Here is a 20,236-nt window from a genome sequence, read left to right on the forward strand (position 1 = left end):
TTAATTTTTTAAATTGTGAATACACATAACTAAGCTGACCATCTTAATCACTTTCAAGTGTACTGTATACTAGTTCAGTGGCATCCGACATTCACATTATTGTGTAACCTTCACCACCTTCCATCTTCCCAAACTAAAACTCTTTATTAACCAATCACTCCCCATTCCCTGCCCCAGCCCCTGGCAACCAGCATTTTACTGTCTGTACCATCCATTATGAATTAGACTACTCTAAGTACCTCGCAGAGTGAACCACACAGTATCTGTCCTTTCATGACCAGCTTGTTAAATTTTTATTAGTATCAATTCAATAAAACTAGTGATACTCAGCATGATCATTTATCTCACTCACCACACTTGGATGTTCCCAAATTTAAATACACAAAGGACCCACATTTGTTACAGCTGAAAGAGTACACAAGAATCCCATCCCACAGGCTTAGTGACTAACTCCAAAATAGGGGTTCCAAAGACACTCTGCACATTTCAGGAACATCAGGAGAGCCTTCCATGGTAATTACTTTGAAGGGACTTTAAAATTACATGTATCTTCCTATAATAAGATACCAGATTAAATATATTATTTGCCATTTAACAAATCATTCTAGAAAGAAAGAAGCCCAGTGAACTGAGTGTGAGTGACAAAGACTTACCTTCCAGCTCCTCCACCAAATGAAAGGCCAGCAGAGTTCATTCCTGCCAGGACAAAGTAGCCCTTAACCAAAGGAGACTCGCCCATGATGCACCTCATGTCTGGTGTGAAGGTCTCGGGGCAGTTGACCAACTTCATGATCTCCAATGTCTCCAGGTCTGGCATCCTACGCAGGAGGGAGCTCAACAGGGGCTCTGAGCAATAAAAACAGCCAAACAGAGTCCTCAGCTTCAGGGAATTCAAACCTTCCAACTCCTCATACTTTCTAACTCCTCCCTCTCCTTTCATAAAATCTTTTGGAAGAGGTTTTCTAAGAACAGCAACGGGGACATTTATCAGAGAGCAGAGCCCTTGCGGGAATCAGGGAACACACCTATGAGGTGCTTGGCATGCAGACTGACAAAGAAGATGCTCTGGGAAGGAGAGGAGCTATGGAAGAGCAAACACATTACAGATAAGGGTCTCGAAGGGCTCGGTGCTAAAGCTCTCACAGGGCGCCCGAGGGAGATGCAATGAAGGGCAGGTTCCGTGTGCTGGCATGGCTGCAAAGACAGATGCCCAACCTGTTTAAAGGTGAGTCCATCATCTGGGAGCAGGCCAGTGGGGCAGTGGTCACCAATGACACCAGACTGTGGAGCTGGCTGGTAGGTAGATGGGCCTTGAAATTTTCTACCATAAAAGTTTACTTTAAAAAAATCCATTAAGGCTAGAAAGGAAACTTCATTATAGATCCTTTCATATCTTTTATATTTGGAACCATGTGAATATATTAACTATTCAATAAATAAAAAGTATTTTAAAATTGAGTAAAGGACATTAACACAATAATTCTGCTTTCTAAAAATGTCTTTAGTCTTCTATGAAATCCTAAGAAAAGGTTTCCTCCTAGCTTAAAATTTCAGCAGCAATTTTAGGTGAATAAGTAATAAGCCAAAAGTCCATTAACCAAGAATAGTCTCCTGAATCTGCTACCGAGTAACTGTCCTGAGACCCAGCAAACTCTGTAGCCTGCCCTCTCTAACCTCTACACGGGGCTGTTACAAAGATCAAGTGAGATGCTGTTCTTGAAAATACTTTGAAAATAACATTCTAGATAAGTACAGGACATTATTATTACTACTAGAGGCCCGGTGCACGAAATTCATGCACAGGGAGAAGGAGGTGGGCCCTCAGCCTGGCCTGCACCCTCTTGCAATCTGGGACCCCTCAGGGGATGTCTGACTGCTGGAACTGCTGGCTCCTAATCGTTGGCCTGCCTGATTGCCCCTAACCCCTCTGCCTGCCTGCCTGATCGCACCTAATCGCTCGCCTGCCTGCCTGATCACCCCTAACTGCTCACCTGCCTGCCTGATTGCCCCTAACCCCTCTGCCTGCCTGCCTGATCACCCCTAACTGCTCGCCTGCCTGCCCGATCGCCCCTAACTGCTCGCCTGACTGCCTCATGCCCCTAACTGCTTGCCTGCCTGCCTGATCACCCCTAACTGCTCACCTGCCTGCCTGCCTCATGCCCCTGCTTGCCTGCCTGCCTGATTGCCCCTAACCATTCTGCCTGCCTGATCGCCCCTAACTGCTCACCTGCCTGCCTGATCACCCCTAACCACCTCTGCCTTGGCCCCCGCCACAGCGGCTTCGTCCAGAAGGACGTCCAGAAGGTCATTCGGCTGTCTGGTCTAATTAGCATATTACGCTTTTATTTTTATAGATACAGTTCACACACCAAAGTGGTCCCAGTCTTCCTGTAGGTTGTGAATCTCCAGCTGGTTCTTGCCCTCAGTGAAAATTGGTTTCGGGGTTTTCTCAAAGCCCCCAGACAAGATGCCGCCCTGCCAGTTGCGAATATAAATTCTGCCATCTGCGTCCACAATATCTGAGGAGAGGAACAATAAGGGAGTGGGAGTGGAAGAGAAGAGCAGGGGTTAGATGTAAGCCAGCTTTCTAAATGGACAGAAAAAAGCAAAGCAGAAACACCGGCTCGCTGTTGGCTTTGCTAATGAACAGCGTCTCATGAACACATCAGCTTTAAAATACCTTTCCAGGCCATCCGGGAGGTTTCCCCTCGCAGATTCACAGTGGAGACTTTCTCTGATTACCCTTTACCCCATCAGTTATGTAGAAGCTTTGACTAGTCCTCACAACCAAACTACGTAACTGCCACTGTGCCACATAGAGCCTAAGAAAAGGGGGCACTGCCGAGCCCACTGCAGGATTCAGACCTTCCACGTGAAATCAGCCCTCTCCACAGCACTCGGGGTCACAGAATACCCTGAGTTTATAGCATTCAGGTAAAAAACTCCAGGTTATATTCCAAATATTGTCAATTTAGACCTCTGTCTGGGACTACAATTAGCTTGCAGAAAAACTGCTTAAGTAGAATGCCCGTTTGACCATCCTTTCATAAAGAGTTCTTGAAGGAAAGTCAGAACTGGGCCCCTCCCTGTAACATGCTCTAGAAAGGAAAAGCTCTTTCAGACACAGCCTGTCCTTCGCAGAGAGTCTTCCTTCAGAGGACAGAACAGCGGCAAGGAAACAAGATTAAAAACAAAGTGCAGGTCCTCACTTGGTGTGTTGCTCTGCAGAGGGGTCTCCAAGGGGCGAGTCAGGAGGTAGAAGTGTTCGCAGGCATGTAACGGGATACTAATCGGCTCCTCGTTGGACAGACCCAGCTCGTATGCCCACTACAAATGGACAGATTGATTGTGGGTGGAAGAGGAACAGAAAGACACATGAGCAAGTTCAGCCGCTTGAAGAGTTTAATTTCAAGTGGCCTGTGTGTGCTCTTGCAACAATGTCAGTGAGGGAAGCCAAGACTCAGCCTGCTTTAGGTTAATTATTTGAATGGGGAACAACACTAGACGTTTTAAGTCATAAAACTTACTTTTAGACCAAAAGAAGGCAGGTTTCCCATAGTAAAAGGAGCTCATGGGGAGCAAAGGAGGCCTTCTAACGAAATGCCTGGCTTCAAGACAAACCCCAAGTACCATCATAAATGAGCTTCACAGAACAGGAAGTATCCCTACATCACCTTAAACTGGAGAGTGGACAGAAAGGACCAATGTGTCTTCAAAGCACAAGCAGCTTAGTGTTCTGGAAATTGAATCTATGCTCCTGACACAACAGAACAGCCTAATACTTTACCTGCTAGGTTGTTGAATGAAACAAACTATCACAGGAAGATCCAATGCCAGGGATTTATGTCAATGCACAAGTGCTTCCAGGGCCCGGACAGGGGAGCACCAGTTCACCAGGGAGGAGGAGGAGGCACCGCAGCTCCACAGGGGAGCAGTGCAGGTTTCCGAGTTCCAGCCCTCAGTGTGCCCCCTGCATCCCTTTACTTTGTCCCTAAATAATCTTAAGTCTCTACACCAAAAGTCCCGGAGATAAAAGGTAAATAAGAAAACCAGAGATCCCACTATTGTTGCTAACTTACCTGACCAGCACAATTGACAAAATACTGGCATTCGATCTGTCCTTTATCTGTCTCCACGCCAGTAACTTCACCTTTTTTGATTATCACGTGAACTACACTTGTCCGGTCATAGATCTGAACACCTGTTCAAGGTAAAGAAAGAGTTGGGCATCAATCCTCAGATGGTCCACAATTAAGGCAGCTGCAGCAGATTCTCAACTCATAAGAAATACTGAAAAGGCCAGGTCAAAGCGTTAATTTTAAAAAACAAAACACCCCTAAGGACCACACCCTGAGACTGTAAATGAGACTTTCCCCAGGTTAAAAATGGCAGGCAAATTTAATAAGGGACTTTAGTGCACAGTTCAATTCCAGGAATCATAAAAGGGGCAGGGGAGAAAAGTTCAAATAGGACAGCTTACATCCTATCTACCCACATGATGAATCGGTTCATTCAAATTGCACAACACCATGGACACTGAGGCGTCCTCCCTCGTTCACTCAAACCCGGGACATGATCCGAGCTGTGGATTAAATCCCCAAGGTGTGTAGTAACCTTGGAGCCTCTCAGTTTGGTGGGGAAGGAGTCCCTGAAGTCTGAAGGGTACTAAGTCAGCACTAAACCAGGGTTCCTCAGGACTTCAATAAGAAAAATGTGGCCCCGAGGAAAAATAGTAACAGATAGTGTATTAAAACAAAAAGAGCCAGTGTAGCCCAGCTGGCATCGCTCAGTAGCTGAGCATCGACCTTGAACCAGGAGGTCGTGGTTCTATTCCCAGTCAGGACACAGGCCTGGGTTGCAGGCTCGACCCCCAGTGTGGGGCGTGCAGGAGGCAGCCGATCAATGATTCTCTCTCATCATTGATGTTTCTATCTCTCTCTCCCTCTCCCTTCCTCTCTGAAATCAATAAAAATATATTTAAAAATAAAAGAGCCAGTGTACAACACAGTAGCTGAGTTGGTGTCGTTGCCTATTGTGAGACAATTTCTTCGACAACCTCTTCCTCCCTTGTCCCCAGTCTGCTTACCATTTTGGGAGGCAGCACTTGCCAGGGCAAGAGCCACATCAGCAGAGGACACCACCGCGTCCTCAGGGACGTGCATGGCCCCCGCCAGGTCATGCACGTTGAGCAGAGGGTGCAGCTCGGCCACTTTCTTGGGGGAGATGATCTCAGAAGGGATGCCTATCACACTGCCACGGAACAAAGGGGACAATGACGTCACTGGCCTCTGACAGAGGGCGGGGGCAGTACAGCCAGCACAGGCTTCTAGCCTCACACATACTTCAGCCTGGAGTTGATGCGCTTCAGGGAGATCAGCCGGTCCTGCGTCTGGGCCAGAAAGATGGAGCCTGTCCGTATGTAACCTGTAAGAACAATCAATCAGCCGGACTGAGACCGACCAGGACAAACGTGGGGTGGCGAAGAGGCAAGCCCCCGGGATTGTAAGTGAGAAGACCTGTGGTGAGTCCTGGCACTGCCACCATCCAAACATTCTTGGCTCAGAGTTTTGTGAAGATGAAATGAGATTTTAATGCACATGAAATCACTCATAAAATAAAAATGAAAGATGCCACGGCTAAAAAATACTTGGGGGGCAGGTGGAGATAACCCAGATGCATATTCTTCACTCTGTTTAGATTTTCTCCCCAGAGTTTGGGGGCATGTAACCCCCTGGAATACTCGGTCTTGAGCAAGCAGGTGAATGGCTGGAGGTCACTCATCTTGGATGCAGAGCATCCAGATGGCTCCTGTTCCAGCTGAGGCCCTGCCTGCTGTGGGGACTCATGTCCTGGCCTCCACGCTGCCTCTGGCAACGTCCTGACAAATGTATAGGCACCCAATAGCCTTCCACAAACTCCTTGTACCCACTGCAGCCAGAGTCATTTTCTGTTGTTTGAAATCAACATACCAGACACCACCTTATTACATCTGGGTCAATTTCAAGTCCCCTAAAATGCCATGTCTCTTAGTTCTTATGAAGAAAGAGTTGAATCAGTTATCATTTCAAAGGAAGTATTAATGAGAATAATTTGTTTTCTTAGTTTCTTTAGAAATCATCATATGAATATACCCTTCACTGACAAAAGAATGTCTCAGTGTGGAGAACTGAAAGTTCAGAGATTGGTGTTTAGATATAGTATATTTACCAGAGTAGTCCAATGACGTGTGGCTAACACAGCCTGAATTTCAGAAAAAGGTTCAGAAGTCATTTTCTACTCACTACCATAGATTACATAGAGCAGAGTACCACTGCATATATGTTCCTTTTATCCCACTAAATTTTTTATAAATGAATGATCACTGACTTGGAAAAACAATTCAACTCCCTGAATCTAGGTTTCTTCAGCTGTAAAAGAATGACCCTTATTATAAGATCAAGGACTATATGGAATACTTTCCAAAGATTATAAAAGCCATTATGTTACCTCTCATTCACTTGACAAAAGTCACACTGAGGTTGAAGCACTGCCGACACTAACATCACAGTCGGGGATGAGGACTCGGGGTCATCTGCTGAGTCTGATTAGCAGGTAGTGAACAAACATCTCGAGTAAATGGGCTGTTTTCAGAGGAGAAGCAGGTAATATCTCCCCTTAAATCTAGGTGCACGTATGTCACTTCATTCTTATTTCATGACCCACCAGCAGTCCATGAGTGAAGTGACCATGGCAGGCACCTGCACAACGCGGGACAGGCGGCCTCTCCTTCCTCCTCGGGGCCCTGTCACCTTTCCCTGCACCACTGGTGAACGACCACAGGCGTGAGACGGAGGCTGGTCCCCTTCTCTCGCTCACCTGGCTTCCTCACTGCCCACAAGTACCAAGGAGAAGTCGCGCCTACAAGGTTCCAGATGGTGATCCAGAAAGCAAGCTAAGCTCACTCACTTTACAGAAAAGAACCTGTAACCCTGATTCCTGTGGAATCGCGCCACCTGAGTGATGCAAGGCCGGGCAATGCACTAGTATCTGGCCCAATGGAACAGGAGCCTATTATGTGGACCCTATTCTGACTCAAACCCAGTTAATGTCTGATTCAAGTACCTGTTGCCATCATTAAACCCAACGAAGGGACTGCTTCCTTCCTGTCCTGCCTGTAGCAGCATCTTCCCTAGTAAAAGCCAGAGACTGTGCGGCAGCAGGAAGCACTTTTACCACGTTCACTGGAGAGCCCTGCCCTTCAACAGGAGGCCTGGCCAAGGGCAATGACACCATGGGGTCCCGGCGCCCGGGGCACACCGTGTGAGGGGCAACCAGGATGCATACTGGTCTCACCCAGGCCTGGCCCTGCCATGTGCCCGAGAATACACAGCCTCTTCTTCCAGGACTCTGGATCCTCTCCTGGCATCTCTCTCCTTCCACGGCTATCAAATCCTAGTTACTAGACAATCAGTCTTCCTCTACAATTTACAAATGAGTCTACACTTCTTGACAGTATGAAGTATATAAAATGGAAATGTGATAAACCCTTACTTGTGATCAAAATTTCAAATCTCGCCCTGACCGGTTTGGCTCAGCGGACAGAGCATTGGCCTGCGGACTGAAGGGTCCCAGGTTCGATTCTGGTCAAGGGCATGTACCTTAGTTGCGGGCACATCCCCAGTGGGGGGTGTGCAGGAGGCAGCTGATCAATGTTTCTCTCTCATTGATGTTTCTAACTCTCTATTCCTCTCCCTTTCTCTCTGTAAAAAATCAATAAAATATATTTTTTAAAAAATTTCAAATCTCCCTTTCCCGAATGAAAATGTTGTCAGCGGTCACATGATTTCTAAAAGGGCTGGCGAGGTAAACCACACACTGTGCTTAGACTCTCGTTTGAATAGTCTGCTACTGATCACATGGCAGAGCCACTGCAGCCGGCAAAAGACAAAGCTACCACCCTCTGTCAGGATTAGTCTCGAATTATCTGATTCATTTTATGCAATGTCTTCAAAAGAACGACCCTGACATAGGCAAGTGTCTGGAATTTCATCACTGGGCCTCGCTATCCACTCACGATGATTAGTGCGCTCACCACATTCTCATCAGCCACCAGAGCAGGCTCCAGGCTGGGCTTCTGCTAATCCATCACCTTACAACAAACTGACAGCCATTCTTTCTGCCTTCGATCGTACGGGACCATTGTGTAGATGGGTCCTCCTCTTCCTGGGACAGTTCTTACTCACTCCAGAGCTAGCTAGCTAGTCCTTCTCCCCAAGTTACACAGGTAAGGAGAAACGTGTGAATGCTGTAGAGTCAGGAACATCCTTACTAGTGACTGGTACTTCAATGGGTCAAACTCTGATTTAGCTTCCAAGCACCTAACTTAAATTCCTCCTCCTCCTCCTGTAGGAGCCAATGCTGCCACTTACTACACTTCAGCAAGTGAAATATACAGGCAATGGCCCAGGAAAACCTTAATATCATAAGAATTATACCATCTGAAAAGGGCCTGGAATGATGATTGAATCTCATTTTTTTTTTTAATATATTTTATTGATTTTTTACAGAGAGGAAGGGAGAGAGATAGACAGAAACATCGATGGGAGAGAAACACCGACCAGCCGCCTCCTGCACATCTCCCACGGGGGATGTGCCCGCAACCCAGGCACACGCCCTTGACCGGAATAGAACCCGGGACCCCTCAGTCCACAGGCCAACGCTCCATCCACTGAGCCAAACCGGTCTTGGTGAATCTCCTCATTTTAAAAACAGGGAAACAAAGCTTGGCTGGCGTGGCTCAGTGGTTGATCATTCAACCCATGAACCAGAAGGTCAAGGTTCAATTCCTGGTCTGGGCACATGCCCAGGTGGTAGGCTCAATCCCCAGTAGGGGGTGTGCAGGAGGCAGCCAATCAGTGATTCTCTCTCATTATTGATGTTTCTTTCTCTCCCTCTCTTTCTGCCTCTCCTTTCCTCTCTGAAATCAACAAGAACATATTTTTTAAAAATAAAAATATGAAACAAAGACGGCTCAAAAGCAAAATGACTTGCCCAAAGTAATACTCTGACTAGTGGCAGAGCCCAAACTACAACTCAGGTCTGAATGACCACTCACCAGGCCAACTTCTGTGGGACCACACACAGTCCCAGCAACAGAGTCTGGGGCCGGGCACAGCAGAAAATGGCAGACCCCTGCTTACCTGTCTGGATCCCTGTTTCTTGCTCCAGCTGCTGATACAGTTTGTTTGAATAGTCTGCCATCTTCTGCTCAATGCCCAAGTGCCTGGCAGTGCTTATGATGCCTGCACAGAACCTCGTAGAGCCAGCAGCCAGCCTGCAGGATGGATCACAAGGCTGTTAGGTGGACTCATACCTGTGAATGCAGCCAGTTCAAGTTCCAGCTACAGCACTGTTCTGTCTGTCGAAAGATGGAAACACCTACATGTCCATCAACATGACACTGATTTCAAATTTTGGAGTTCACCTACACAGTGGAATACTATACAGCCATGAAAAATGAATAAGAAAGCTTTTATCCCACAGTGTGGAACAATCCTATTGAGAAAAGCAAGGCAAGGAATGCTACCACTTGTATAAAACAGGGAATAAACAAATGGACACCCATTTACACCAATATATACTGAAGAACACAGATCTGTTCCTATGTGGAGAGAGCATCTGGTCCGATTCATCAGGAACTTAACTTGCCTCCAGTGAGGGAAACCTGAAGCCAGAGGTCAGGGATGGGAGAAAGACTTTCCCTGGACACTCTTCTACAATTTTCTATTCTGACTCATGTCAATGTATTGCCTTTTAAGAAATAATAAACTTTTTAAAAATGTCCAATTTGTTGTAGGCAAAAGAACAACAAAAGCCTGAAACAGATAAAAAACACTAGGGGTAAAATGAAGAATTCTAAAAAGCTATGAGCTATAGTTAATAACAACATATCAATGTTGGTTCATTACTGAGTTGGTACCAGTAATATAGGATGTTAATAACAAGTGAAAGTGGGGGTAAGTTCGATGGGAACAACCTCCTGTATACTCAATTTTTCTGTAAATCCTAAATTCTTTCAAAATAACTTACTTAAATGAAAAACAAAAACAAATAGAGCAGCCTGGCCTGCATGGCTCAGTGGTTGAGCGTCAGCCTATAAACCAGGAGATCATGGTTCGATCTCCAGTCAGGGCTCATGCCCGGGTTGTGGGCTCAATCCCCAGTGTGGGGTATGCAGGCAGCAGCCAATCAATGATTCTCTCTCATCCCTGATGTTTCTATTTCTCTCTCCCTCTCCTTTCCTCTTGGAAATCAATAAAAATACATATATTAAAAACAAACAAACAAATAGAGCAGGATACAGGCAATTTCATTCTGACTCCTAGAGGGAGCTCTTGGCCCCAGGATTTGTGTTGCTGCCTGACTATAAGAAGGAGAACAGATGGCAAGATGTGCTCTGAACGTGAATAAACGCATGCTTCAGACACTTGGTTTGCGGGACTCTGCCAGCTCTCCAAAACCAGGAAACATGAGTTTTAAGCATCACCAAACAGCCCAGTACAGGATTTCTACCTGTGATTCTTCTCATGCTCCTAGCAACACTGATTAGCTAGTGGTGAGACAGTAGCACCAAAAGGAGGAGGAGAGGGAAGGAGGGAATCATGCCCAGTGGATCCTTACCTGCCCTGCTCCAAAAGGACAATGTCCTTCCACCCCATCTTGGACAGGTGATAGGCCACGGATGTGCCCATGATTCCCCCGCCACAGATGACCACCTGCGCCTGGGCAGGCAGGGCGACAGAATGTGCCTCGGCCGCTGATGCACCACTTCTGGCTGAGGGCCAGTTCTGCCATCCTCGGCTGGTTCTTTGTCTCTGGGCCACCGATAGCAACCGGTAAAACATCACGTCTGTCAGCAATGGGAGGCGTGCGCTCACTCAGTCAGGAGGAGTTCCCAAGCACTTGACCTAGACAGAAAAACCAAACATATTTCATTCTACTGTGCTGAGTGCATACGATTCATGAGAAAAAAGGATGAAATAAAAACAATCGTTGTTCATTTAGCAAGTAGGTGAAGACTGACTGAGTCCCATACATTGTGCTAACTTTGATACAGCAGCGAGCAATAATGAGGAGGTCCCAGCCTTTAGTAACTTACATCTGAGAAATGATGAGACTGTATGAGTGTGTATGCGAAAGTGGCGGCAATAAACAAAGTAAGTCACAAAGAGTAACTAATTTTAATACCGTGGTCAGGAAAGAAGGTGACATTGTGAAAAGACGTGATGGACAAAATGGAAGCAGCTACCAGAGTGTTCCAGTGGACTGAACATTGTCCTTCTCTTGGCTTCTGTGATACCTTTGCCTGGTTTTCCAGGAATAGGGAATGCACCTGGCAGGCTGAGGGTGAGTGTATAAAGGTGAGAAACTGTGGCTCAGTGGATTGAACATATAATCCCATGCACAAAGAGGTTGCTGGAACAAGTGTCTAAGGCCCTGATGGGAGACAGACCTTGATGAGCCCAAGCACAGAGAGGAAGCCAGCCTGACCCCAGCGTGAGGAGCAAGGGGCCAGGATCTAGGAGAAAACTGGAGAGGCAGGCAGAAAGCCACTACACACCGCCCTGGATGTGGGGATTTTATTCTAAGTGCCCAGGAAAATACTAAAGGAGAGGACGAAATGATCTGATCTACTTTCCAAGATCAGTGTGGCTCCATGGTGGAGACTGGATTGCAGAATGAGAGGAATCGCAGGGATGGGTTGGGAAACCATAGCAGTATTCCAGGGGGACGTCAGGTGGCTTAGACAAGGAGGGGGCAGTGGAGTCAGAGACATGACTAGACCGTTTTGGAAGTAGAAATGACAGAACTTACTTGCCAACAAATTGGATGTTAACATACAAAGAAGGAGAATTAAGGATGATATCTATGTTTCTGGGTTAAGTAATTAGGACCACTAAGGAGCAGAAAGGAACAGGGAGTGAGCCTGGGAGGCTGCGGGTGGGTGTGTACATGTATGTGTGTGAGTGTGTGTGAAAACATTTGAACGTTCAACTTTTAGAGTTAAGTACAATATACCATCTGCATCCACGTGGAAACAGTAAGCAGCAGCGGGATACACGTGTCTGAAATGGGAAGTAGGCTGGGAGTCATTAGCATTCGCACGGTGTTGAAAGCCCTAACATTTTGAGGAACAAGAACTCTGAGACTCCCCAGCATTCAGACTGGAAAGAGAAAGACAAGACTAGAGACAGGACTAGACACTGTGGCAGAATCAGAGTGTACAGACAAAGGCAAGTGACTAAAGAGACGAAGAAGGAGCAGTTACTAAGGTAGAAGGAAAACCAGGTACAGGTTCCAAAAAGTGGTTAAGAACAGAGGGTGCTAAGGGTGGAGCAGGTGGCAGAGTGTCCACTGAGAGCATGGAGGTGAGAAAAAGAGGAAATATAGACCAGAGCAAACTGAAGATAAGCAAGACGTGGGAGTGGGGACAGCTCTGTTAGTTTGCTCTGACAAGGAGCAGAAAAGTGGGGCAGAGGTGAGGGAAGGATACGGATAGAGCAAGGTTAGCTGATTGTTTTTAAAGATGGGAGTTAAGAATATTTCATTGGACCAGCCAGCGTGGCTTAGTGGATTGAACATCATCCCATGCACCAAGAGGTCACTGGTTCAATTCCCAGTCTGGCGATATGCCTGGGTTGTGGACTCCATCCCCAGTAGGGGGCATGCAGGAGGCAGCTGGTCACTGTTTCTCTACCCTTGATGTTTCTATCATCTCATCCTCTCCCTTCCTCTCTCTCTAAAGAAAATCAATAAAAACATATTTAAAAAATATATTTCACTGCTATGGGACGACCCAGTACAGGCAAAGAGATGGATGAGAAAGGAGAGTTAATTAGAAGACTTAGGTCCTGGAGAAGGAAAGAGAGACAGGGGCGCAGGCCTAAGTGAAGGATGGCCTGCCTTGTGTTTCTACAGGTGATGTGGTGCAGATTTAAGGCAGATGTTTTTTCCAGAAAAGCAGAGGATGATTAATCAGGTTGATCAGTTACACATGAGACACAGGTTATAACCAAGCACACGTTTCTACAGATGACTAAATGTAAGTTAGAGAAGGGAGAGTAGTCATATAAGAAGTAGGACTTGCCCTAACCGGTTTGGCTCAGTAGATAGAGCGTCGGCCTGCGGACTGAAGGGTCCCGGGTTCGATTCCGGTCAAGGGCATGTACCTTGGTTGCAGGCACATCCCCAGTAGGGGGTGTGCAGGAGGCAGCTGATTGATGTTTCTCTCTCATCGATGTTTCTAACTCTCTATCCCTCTCCCTTCCTCTCTGTAAAAAAATCAATAAAATATATTATCAACAACAAAAAAAAGAAGTAGGACTTAAGCTGAGCCTTGAAGGGGTAAGATCTGGACAGAGAGGGACAAGAAGCACACACAATTGTTACAGCCAAGTCCGACCACGGGTACTTGCGGACGAGAGTAAGGGACCAGGCTTGGAGGCCTCGGTCTCTGAGTGCTGGTAGCAGGGACTGAAGTCAGGTGGACCCAGACCACGGAAGACTCTGGATGCTCGTCCGACTTGGCCCACTCTACTGTAATGGATTGCTACAGGTTGAACGGGACAAGGCAGGGTTTGAACAGAACTGCAAAACAGAATTGAAGTAAGACCCGCTGGCGGACTGTGCAATCATTGAGGTATAAGATGAGGATGTAAGATGACAGGGGGCAAACAAGTGGACATCAGGGCAGCACATGGCTAGTAAACTCACCACTCCCACCTTCCATACCAGCCTTAGCACCCACAGTCAGCTCCACATCAGCCCAAACTCTCTAAGGCCAAGATGTTGACACCCAACCATCAGAGAGGACTCCCAGAACTGAGACAGTGTCCCAAGAGAAATCCTATCCAACTGGGGACTAATTATTTTGGCCACCATGCCTCCCATCCATGGTCCCTGTGAAACTGTCTCAAGAAAGCCACTTCTCCACACAGCTAGTCTCCCTGTAAGCTATAATCTGGGGCCACTTCACGTGTACCAACAGTCTCATCATGGGGGTGCCAGAACAGGAGAGAAAGAAATTAAAAACCTATTTGAAAAACTAATGACAGAAAACTTCCCTAACCTGGTGAAGGAAACAGACATACAAGTCCAGGAAGTGCAAAGAGTTCCAAACAAGATGAACCCAAACAGGCCCAAACCAAAGGTTAAAATACCAAAGGTTAAAAACAAAGAAATAATTTTGAAAGTAGCAAGAGAAAAGTAGTTGGTTACGTGCCAGGGAGTTTCCATAAGACTATCAGCTGATTTCTCAACAGAAACTTAGCAGGCCAGAAGGGATTGGCACAAAACAACCAAAGTGATGAAAAAAAGCAAAGACTTACAACCAAGATTACCCCACCCAGCAAGGCTATCATTAAGAATAGGAAAGAGAAAAAGTTTCCTAGAGAAGATAAAGGTAAAGGAGCTCACTACTTTACCAGCATTACCAGAAGTGTTAAAGATACCTCTATAAGTAGAAAAGATAAAAAATATGAATAAGAAAATATAGGAAAGAGGCAAACATTTAGTAAAAGCAATCCATCAACCAACTATAAAATATAAAGGTAAAAGTAGGAAGTGTAGGAAGGGCTCATGGCTGGCGAGCACAGTGGCGGTGGTGGGAGCCTCTCCCGCCTCCAAGTCAGTCGGACATCCCCCGAGGGCTCCCGGGCTGCAAGAGGGCACAGGCTGGGCTGAGGGATCCCCCTCCCCCCAGAGCGCACCAGGCCTCTAGTCTGTCTGTGTATCTATATCTATCTATCTATCTATCTATCTATCTATCTATCTGTGTGTGTGTATATGTATGTGTGTGTGTATATATGTTTGTGTGTGTGTGTCTATATATCTAATATGCAAAGTGTCCCCTCGGGAGTTAGACCGGGAAAACGGGAGTTCGATCGCTCACTATGACTTGTGCTGACCACAAGGGGGCGGCATGGAACATGGCAGGCGACCAGTGGTGGATGGCACTGAAGAAGCGAGGGAAGGAGGTGGCCACCATGCCTCCCGTGCGGGTGGAGATGAGGGGAACTGTGTGGTGGCGGGTGTGCGGGTGGCAAGGGGAGGAGGAGGCAGGGAGGCAGGGAACCTGATTGGCCCTGATCGCCGGCCAGGCCTAGAGACCCTACCCATGCACGAATTTTGTGCACCGGGCCTCTAGTACAAGAAATAAAGAGAAAGGAATCCAAGCACAACACCACAGAAAGTCACCAACTACAACAGTGGTTCTCAACCTTCCTAATGCCGCGACCCTTTAATATAGTTCCTCATGTTGTGGTGACCCCCAACCATAAAATTATTTTCGTTGCTACTTCATAACTGTAATACTGTTATGAATCGTAATGTAAATATCTGATATGCAGGATGTAATTAGGCGACCCCTGTGAAAGGGTCGTTCGACCCCCAAAGGGGTCGCGACCAACAGGTTGAGAAACGCTTAACTACAATATAAGAGAGCAAGAGAATAAGAAAGGAACAGAGGACTACAAAAACAATCAGAAAACAATTAAAATGGTAATAACTACTTACCTATCTGTAATTACTTTATATATCAATGGACTAAATGTTCCATTTAGAAGCTATAGGGTGGCTGAATGAAAAAAAAAACCAAGAACTGTACATATATATGCTGCCATGAAGAGACCCATTCAGATAGAAAGACATACATAGACTGAAAGGGATAGAAAAGATATTTCATGCAAATGGAAAATGAAAACAAAGCTGAGGTACCAATACTTATATTGGGCAAAATAGACTTTCTTTTTAAAAATGTTTTTATTTATTTCAGAGAGGAAGGGAGAGGGAGAGAGACAGAAACATTAGTGATGAGAGAGAATCATTGATATGCTGCCTCCTGCACACCCCCTACTGGGGATCGAGCCTGCAACCCTGGGCATGTGCTCTGACTGGAAATTGAACTGTGATCTTCTGGTTCATGGGTCTATGCTCAATCACTGAGCCATACCAGCTGGGCAAAATAGACTTTCAAACAAGGAATGTAACAAGAGACAAAGAAGGGCATTCCATAATGATAAAGGGCTCAATCTAATAATAGTTATAACTCATAAACATCTACACACCCAATGTGTGTGTGTGTGTGTGTGTGTGTGTATCTACATATATAAAAGGCTAATATGCTAAGTGTCCGACCGTCCGACCGGTTGCTATGATGCACACTGACCACCAGGGCACAAACGCTCAATGCAGGAGCTGCCATGACATGCACTGGCCATTTATAGAGAAACAGCACCGTGGACCTGGCACCCACAAAGCAACACTCGGCTTCCCCCAGGTGGGACACAGGCCCCACCAACATCCCAGAGTGACAGCCCACCAAATCGCAGCCAATGCTGCCAAGACCCATGGCACAAGATGCAGCCCACAGCCCAGCCCAGCTGGGAAATGGTCACTGTGGGCGCCGGTTAATGACGTCACGGAGCAACACACAGCTTCCTCTCCCTAGCGACAACTAGCCTCCTTGCAGTTTCTTCAGCCCAGGAACATAACTTGCTTTATAGCCAGGTGCAAACATTTCACACTTTAACCAAATGTCTGTGTAGCATTTTCCCGCACCTCATCTCATTTGATCCTCACAGAAATCCTGGAGTAGCTAGATAGGAGACTCAGTGAAATCCTATTTTCTTTTCATTAGCCGGAAAACGAAGATTTAGAAAGTTCTGAAACTTGACCCGAATGAAAAGAAGAAATGGTGGACCTTGAAAATGACTTTAGGTTTTCTCACTACACAGAACATAGTCAAACACTGCTGCAGTTAAATATTTTACCCTTTGTTCTGCCTGCGTGATCTACAATAATAATCTGCTTCGTGTTGATATTTACTGCTGTGTTGCTGACAATTACCTGAAAGAGAGCTTTGGGTGCTACACTGGTCTGGAAAAAGTTTAGCTACATCACAAAGCAGGTCTAATTAAGCAAGTTTATTCTATATATGTAAAAGGCTAAGTTGACTCATGCATGTGTGTTTCCATCTGTCATTGTTGATCGTGAATTTGGTTGACACTTCTATTATAGAGAAAGGGCAAATAGGGATATTAAAGTATTTTTTCAAATTAATTTCCTTTCATCAACCGAAGGACTTGTATGCATCCATATAACCATAACTAATGGACATAAGACACTGGGGGGTAAGGGAGGGCAGGGGCTTGTTAAGGGCGGGGGGGAAAAAAGGACACTTATGTAATACCCTTTGTAATACTTTTAGCGAAAAATAAAAATTAAAAAAAAAATAATAATTTCCTTTCAATGTGCATGAATTCGTACACCAGGCCACTAGTGTGTGTGTGTGTATTTAAATATATAAAACAAATATTCACAGATATAAAGAGAAAGACGGACAGTAATACAGTCATAATATCACCCAATTGATATCAATGGGTAGTCATCCAGGTAGAAAATTAACAAGGACACAGTAGCCTTAAATGACACAGTAGACCAGGTAGGCATGATTGATATTTTTAGGACAATTCACCCAAAAGCAGCAGAACAGACATTCTTTTCAAGTGCACATGAAACATTTTCTAGGACAGACCACAAAACAAGCATCCATAAATTTAAGATGATTGAAATCATCAAGCATTTTCTCTCACCACCATGGTATAAAACTAGAAATCAATGACAAGAAGAAAACTGAAAACACACACACACACAAAAACACACAAACACATGAAGACTAAATAACATGCTGCTAAAACAATGAATAGGTTAACAACAAGATCAAGGAAGAGCGCCCTAACTGGTTTGGTTCAGTGGATGGAGCATCAGCCTGTGGACTCAAGGGTGCCGGGTTCAATTCCGGTCAAGGGCATGTACCTTGGTTGCGGGCACATCCCCAGGAGGGAGTGTGCAGGAGGCAGCAGATCGCTGTTTCTCTCTCATCGATGTTTCTAACTCTCTATCCCTCTCCCTTCCTCTCTGTAAAAAAAATCAATAAAATATATTTTTAAAAAAGATCAAGGAAGAGCCCTAACTGGTTTGGCTCAGTGGATAGAGCGTTGGCCTGCAGACTGAAGGGTCCCAGGTTCGATTCCGGTCAAGGGCATGTACCTCGGTTGCAGACACTTCCCCAGTAGGGAGTGTGCAGGAGGCAGCAGATCGATGTTTCTCTCTCATCGATGTTTCTAACTCTCTATCCCTCTACCTTCCTCTCTGTAAAAAATCAATAATAGTAATAAAAAACAATCAAGGAAGAAATCAAAAGATACCTTGAGAGAAATTTCCTCAACAAAATATTAGCAAATCAAATTCAGCAATACATTATAAAGATTATACACCATGATCAGGTGGGATTTATTCCCAGGATGCAAGCTTGGTTCAATATGAAAATCAAGTAACATGACACACCACATAAGCAAAATGAAGGATAAAAATCATATGATCATATCAACAGATGCAGAAAATGCACTTGGCCGAAACCGGTTTGGCTCAGTGGATAGAGCGTCGGCCTGTGGACTGAAAGGTCCCGGTCAAGAGCATGTACCTGGGTTGCAGGCACATCCCCAGTGGGGGATGTGCAAGAGGCAGCTGATTGATGTTTCTCTCCCATCAATGTTTCTAACTATCTATCTCTCTCCCTTCCTCTCTGTGAAAAATCAATAAAATATATTTTTTTTAAAAGTGAAGCTTATTAAAAAAGAAAAAGAAAGAAAATGCATTTGACACAATCCATTATTTATATTAAAAAAAAATCTCAGCAAAGTGAGGATAGAGGGAACCATGCCTTAAAATAATAAAGACCATATATGACAAACCCACATCTAATATCATACTCAAGAGTGAAAAGCTGAAAGCTTTAAGTTCAAAAACAAGACAAGATGGTCCACTTTGACCATTTTTATTCAATACAGTACTGCCTAGCCAGAGCAAACAGACAAGAAAAAAAAAGAGAGAGGCAGTTAGGGGTGACCAGGCCAGCAGGGGGAGGGCAGTTGGGGACAACAAGGCTGGCAGGGGGGGCAGTAAGGGGCGACCAGGCTGGGGGGGGGGGGGGGTAGTTGGGGGCGATCAGGCCGGCAGAGGCGGGGCAGTTGGGGGTGACTAAGCCAGCAGTGGGGGCAGTTGTGGGTGACCAGGCCAGCAAGGGGGGCTGTTAGGGGCGATCAGGCAGGCAGGCAGGTGAGCAGTTAGGAGCCAGTGGTCCTGGATTGTAGAGACGCAGGCTGGACTGAGGGCACCCCCCTCCCCCGTGCACGAATTTTGTGCACTGGGCCTCTAGTATTAATAACTATGCATGATGTCAACTGGGTACTACACTTATTGGGGTGATCACTTCATAAGTTATATAAATGTCTACTCACTATGTTGTACACCTGAAACTAATATAATATTGTATATCAAACTATAATTTTGAAAATTTTTTAATTTTTAAAAAGACATCCAAATTGGAAAGAAGTAAAACTGTTATTACTTGTAGTTAGCATGATATTGTATAGAGAGAAACAAAGAACCCACCAATAAACTGCTAGAATTAATAAATGAATTCAGTAAAGCAGCAGGATACAAATTAATATTCAGAAATTGATTGCATTTTTTTAATCCTCCCGAGGATATTTTTTCCATTGCTTTTTAGAGAGTGGAAGGGAGGGAGAGAGTGGTAGACAGGAAGGTGGAGATGGAGGTGGAGAGGTAGAGGGAGAGAGAAACATCACTGTGAGAGGCACAGCAATTGGTCCCCACCCCCCCACACAAGCCCCGACCAGTCCCAACCGACCAGCCCCAACTGGGGGCCTTTGAGTGGAATTGAACCCTCTCCGGCCACTGCTCTAATCACTTAGCCACATGGGCCAGGGATCAGTTGCATTTTTATACACTAATAATGAACTATCAGAAAGAGAAATTAAGAAAACAATCCCATTTACAATTGCATCAAAAAGAACAAAATAACAAGGAATATTTTTAAATATGTATATGTATACATTTTTTATCGATTTCAGAGAAGGGAGCGAGAGATACAGTGGGGCCTTGACTTACGAGTGTCCCGACTAACGAGTTTTTTTGAGATACCAGCTGTCTCTCAGCCGATTTTTTGCATTGAGTTGACAGAGTAATTTGAGTTAATGAGCTACTTAACGAGCTCCTTAAGGAGCTTGGTCTTGGAAGGAATTAAACTCGTAAGTCAAGGCCCCACTGTATAGAAACATCAAACTGCCCCCCATGCCGGCCTGGTTGCCCCCAACTTCCCCCGCCCCCGCCGGCC

At 45.6% G+C, this 20,236-nt stretch overlaps 1 protein-coding gene across 2 annotated transcripts in view; it reads right to left on the bottom strand.

Annotated features, from left to right (window-relative positions):
• The window catches only part of PDPR (pyruvate dehydrogenase phosphatase regulatory subunit), a 42,875-nt gene that overhangs the window by 19,655 nt on the left and 2,984 nt on the right, over positions 1-20,236 (bottom strand). Inside the window, exons 2-9 of one of the 2 annotated variants that reach the window (XM_070398369.1) lie at positions 10,660-10,946; positions 9,180-9,313; positions 5,343-5,424; positions 5,087-5,250; positions 4,080-4,201; positions 3,210-3,327; positions 2,370-2,519; positions 654-846 (exon numbers count right to left, since the gene is read on the bottom strand). In XM_070398369.1, the coding sequence (XP_070254470.1) occupies positions 654-846; positions 2,370-2,519; positions 3,210-3,327; positions 4,080-4,201; positions 5,087-5,250; positions 5,343-5,424; positions 9,180-9,313; positions 10,660-10,883 (1,187 nt within the window). In that variant the 5' untranslated portion in view covers positions 10,884-10,946. Of the gene's footprint in view, positions 1-653; positions 847-2,369; positions 2,520-3,209; positions 3,328-4,079; positions 4,202-5,086; positions 5,251-5,342; positions 5,425-9,179; positions 9,314-10,659; positions 10,947-20,236 lie in introns of those variants that run through there. The other variant, XM_070398371.1, reaches the window with a different exon arrangement.

The sequence above is a fragment of the Myotis yumanensis genome, unplaced genomic scaffold, assembly GCF_028538775.1.
Source record: "Myotis yumanensis isolate MYYU_CA2020_CCGP unplaced genomic scaffold, mMyoYum1.0.hap1 SCAF_18, whole genome shotgun sequence".
Taxonomy (NCBI): Eukaryota; Metazoa; Chordata; class Mammalia; order Chiroptera; family Vespertilionidae; genus Myotis; species Myotis yumanensis.